Below are 4,702 nucleotides of genomic sequence, written 5' to 3' on the forward strand. Positions count from 1 at the left end.
GGCAAAATGATGAAAAGCCAAAATTTAAATGGCAAAGTCTGAGAACTTTCCAGAATGGAAGAAAGACATGAACAGAAGGAAATCCCAAGTAATATAAATAAATAAATAACTTCTAACAACATTATAGTGAACATCAATAACCAGGAGAGAAATCCTTTAAAAACATACAGAGAAAAAGAGAATGATTAAAATAATATTTAATTGTAGTGAATACTATTAAAATAAGTGAATTAAGATCAATAGCAAGGCTCTGGGGATATAAAAATACAGTACAATTATTTTAATGAGCCCAAGTAGTTTGCTAATCATATTAAATGTAAGTGGATTAAATTTGCTAGTGAAGTACAGAGAGCCTTTTTCTTTCCATGTGATCAAGTCCATTTACCATGTAATATATTATCTCCACTCAGACCCTCCTTAGCACACTGCTTCTGGAGTGATTTTCCTGTGAACTTAGTTCCCATATGGGTTACACATCTATGCCATCTAATGTTTCCCTCTCGTATCTCATGCAGTACACAGTATTGCAATTGTTTTTAAATCTAGCTTTCTCAACTGATAGAAAAACATTTGAGTGACATCACACAATCTGTATCCTTTTTATTTTATAAAGCTGAAAACAATAGCATGTTTTTATTTATCCTATGTTCTGCCAAGGTTACTATCAGATAATGAAATAGTGTGTGATATTATTTCTTAGTCATACTCATTTTGATATAAAAATAGAAAAGGCTTATATATTACATCTTTGCTCTGTGATACCAGTTTATAGCTACAGATATTAACACTATACGTGAAAGTCACCTAAATTTGTAATTAAACATGTGATTTGTCATAATGCTCAACAAAAGCATTCATGATTCTGAGTATTATCTAAGTGTATAATTTAAAACTGCAGTTTTGTATACTTTATTTAATGTCTCCTTATGCCAGAAAATGTAATGGTATTGAAGACAAGGAAAAAATAGCATGAATCCATGAATGTATTCAATAAATAATATAAAATATAGCAAGCATCCTCAATCCATTGTGAAGACAGAGGAAGAAACCAGGTGTGACAGGGAATGCAATAGGGAAGTTGTACATATGAACTAACAGTGATTATGACAGCATGCACAAGACCTATGCAAGCTCACATCAAGTAAAATCTCAGTATGGAGAGAGAAGGTGACATGGAGTCCTACCTCTAGATGAGGAGCTATTCATAATTGGTAGCTATTAAGAGAGGGAGAGCTCCCTTTTATTGTTTTTTGGTTTTGTTTGCTTATTCTTTTGTTTGGGTTTTTAAGGATGTTACTCCTGGTGTGTCAAACATGTTCCAGGGGACATCAACACACCTAAGAGTATGTGGGCAGCAATAGCTGGGATCAATAGAATAAAGAAATAAGTAAGAGTACACAAAGTTGGGTGGGTATGGAATGGAGTGGGGGGAGGGTCTAGGAAGAGATGAAGGATGGGAATGAATAGAATCAAAATATAATGTATGTTTATATCAATCTTCTGATATGTACAATCTGGGAAGCAAAGTTAACTTAATGCATAAAATGGTTAATTTCCACTGGGAATAAACTATAAATATGATCTCTCAGAGAAGATACCCACCAGACATGTGCACTGTGAATGACTATAGGAGAGTGATCCATACATGATTCTTTAGGACATGCGTAGTTACAGCCTGGAACTAAACAGTCTGGAAATCATGGAACATGCAAACAGAACTCTAGAAAATTTAGCACTTCAGAGGAAGAAAAGATAGTATAACTCAAATGATCAAAAAAAAAAAAAAAAAAAAAAAAGCCAGAGAGTTGGAGGGAAAAAGAAGGAAAAAGTGTGTGTGTGAGCGGGGACAGAAAGTACAAACCACTACTATAGCTAGGAACACCCCGATCCCCAGAGATGAAAACAGGTAAGTAGCAGAGAATGAGAAAATGAAATCTGAGAGGAGGGTTAAAGGACACAGGATAAATGTATAGAATGCAAGGTAAAAATAATTAACTTTAACCTTTATCTCAGTTAATTACCTTTAACTCAATCACCGGTCTAGGGTGTGCGTGTGCGTGTGCGTGTGCGTGTGCGTGTGTGTGTGTGTGTGTGTGTGTGTAAGTTATTGCTCCTCTGTCTTTGGCAGAGTTTACCTGTAACAGCGGTCTGTGAGTGGGGTTATGACTAGTCTAGGGGAATTTCCCAGATATTCATAGCCGTATCGCAAGCCAGCATTGATCATCTTTGTTTCTAAATTATTTTCCTAGGATCAATCAGAAAAAATGGAATTGTTAGGAAGCGAAATTTCAAACGATAGGGAAACACAAGCTCTTTAATAAGGAATAAGCACAGTGCAGACCTGTTCTGATGATCCTCTCAGACATCAGGTCACTCACTAGAAGAATTCAATAGCTAGTTTTCTGAATGAATAATGGAAGTCAATGGCTTTCTGCCATTGCCTCAGTTAGGGTTTTATTTCTGTGAAGGGCCCCAGTGACCCCAGCAACTCTTATAAAGGAAAACATTTAACTGGGTCTGGCTTAGAGTTCAGAGATTTAGGCCATTATTGTCATGGCAGGAAGCACACAGGCAGACATGTGCTGGAGTGACAGTGGAGAGTTCTACATCTGAACCAGCAGGCAGCAGGAAAAGAAGCAACTCTGGGCCTGGCATCTGAGACCTCAAAGCCCATCCCCAGTGACACATGACCTCCAAAAAGGCAACACCTTCTTGTAGTGCTAAGCCTTGTGAGCTCCTGGGGACCTTTTTCATTCAAACCACTGCAAACGCTATCACAATTTTGCAGCTGAGGAGCCCATTGCTTTCAGAGGTGAGCATCTTGTCTATAATCTAAGAAAGAAGGATCCCATCACCCATGATCCTACCACCAAACACCATGGCTCTGAAAAGGACTTATAAGGTTCTATCTGGTCCATACCTGTCTCCTCTTTCACGTATCTCCTAAGACTTATATGCAATCCTGAGAGCTGCTGAGCCCCAACTCTCCCACACTCCAGGCTGCCCTTAACTGTCCCTGCCCCCATTCCTTCCAGCCAAGATTAGCATCTTTATCTATCCAGACAGCCTGAAAAGTTCCTTCCTTATGGACCATGTTTCTGGCTTCTTTAATGACTAAAATGGACAAGAAAACTGATTTATAACTCACTCAAGTGCATCAGGAATCTAAAGGCGCAATTTAAGCTAACTAACCCCAACATTTCGTAAATAACAAACATGATACATTAAAAAGTAGCTAATTTCTGTTTCTTTTGGTACCTTCCTTCACAGGTACATGTATGTTAATATATGATAATACGTTTAGATACAAATACAGGTATGTAAATATAGATACTGATGATAATAGATATAATTATTGGCTCCCTTAACTTTCAATCTGGAAAATCATATGTAAGAATTCATCAGCAAAAAAAGTTCCCTTTTAACAATCCTACTACACAGCTGAGCCAGTGAGTATGGTTTAAGAAGCCGTGGGCCAAAACTGCAGTGTGAGACCACTTACGTGCCAGTAGTATCTAAGCTGACTCAACCACTCGAAGTCCGTGTCGTCACTGATTTTCTTTTTTACAAGGTTAGCAAGGACATCTCTAGCGTGAACGTCCAGCACCACAAGGGCTCCCAGAGTAACACGGTTCTGCTTGGACAATTTGCCACGGACCAATGTGACAATATCATCAATTTGACGGTTACATTTTGCCAAGTAGTCTTCAAGGGCCTGAGAAAAATTAGGTATAACTTCCCAATTCAGAGTCATCATGAACAAAAACATTTTGAACTGATGTGCTGTTCCATATATAGATATATACTCTCATATATGTAAGATACCCTCTGCATAATTTCTAGGTAATTTAAAAATAATCTAGTTTTCCCTACTATACAGTCTTAAGTAAACAAACCTATCTGGCAGACACAGTGGGCAAACATGGTTCACAGCTGCCTTTTCTTTTTCTACCCCTTTCTATTCTCTGTGGTTATGTTGGAGCTATCAGTCTTACTGTCCCCTCTCATGGGACATGAAGGAGGGGAAGAGACCCATTCAGACTCAATCATAGCTCTCCCCAAGGACCCAACCAAGGGTTTTTCCGTAGACTTGGTCAATCTTGAGTCTGTGACTCTAAGCTACTGAAAACGTTATCCTCTCAACAGAGACCTGTAGAGAGGAGAGGCAGCAGGGAAAGTGGTACCAGGAAGGGATCAAACCCTGAGACACTTGGGCCACCTCTTTCTCCCTTTACTCTCATGGGTCCTCAAAGCATTCCCCCCCCCTGTAAGATTGCTATATGAGGTCTGAAATACTAGTACCACTAAGGTTTAAATATGATTTTCATGTGTCCCTTGATAGTTCGTGTGCCAAAGTTTGATCTCCAGTGTGGCAGTACTGAGCTGGTAGAAGCTGTAAGGGACAGGACCTGGTGGACTGTCACCAGGTAGTGAATATCACGCTCAGGTGTGGGGCAGGCATTAAGTGAGTCTCATGGAGCTAAACAGTTCACATGAGAATAGATTATACTCTGCTTTGGCTATGAAGCGTCCCCTAAAGGGCTTGGTTGTTGGTAATTGTACTTGTTGGGAGGTGCCAAAAACTTCAAGATATGGGGCTTCCTGAAGGGAGTGGATGGATGACTTGTATCCTTAAAGACACAATGGACCCAATCGTTGTCTGACTCTCTCTCTCTCTCCTCTCTCTCTCTCTCTCTCTCTC

The 4,702-nt window shown here is 39.3% G+C and overlaps 1 protein-coding gene across 4 annotated transcripts in view; it reads right to left on the reverse strand.

Annotated features, from left to right (window-relative positions):
* The window catches only part of Dnah7 (dynein axonemal heavy chain 7), a 254,194-nt gene that overhangs the window by 154,354 nt on the left and 95,138 nt on the right, over nt 1-4,702 (reverse strand). For all 4 annotated transcript variants that reach the window (XM_031367445.1, XM_031367448.1, XM_031367446.1 and 1 more), the window contains 2 exons: nt 3,503-3,715; nt 2,136-2,245 (listed from right to left, as the gene is read on the reverse strand). In XM_031367445.1, coding sequence (XP_031223305.1) covers nt 2,136-2,245; nt 3,503-3,715 — 323 coding nt within the window. The remainder of the gene's footprint in view (nt 1-2,135; nt 2,246-3,502; nt 3,716-4,702) is intronic.

Source organism: Mastomys coucha, unplaced genomic scaffold (assembly GCF_008632895.1).
Source record: "Mastomys coucha isolate ucsf_1 unplaced genomic scaffold, UCSF_Mcou_1 pScaffold14, whole genome shotgun sequence".
Lineage (NCBI taxonomy): Eukaryota > Metazoa > Chordata > Mammalia > Rodentia > Muridae > Mastomys > Mastomys coucha.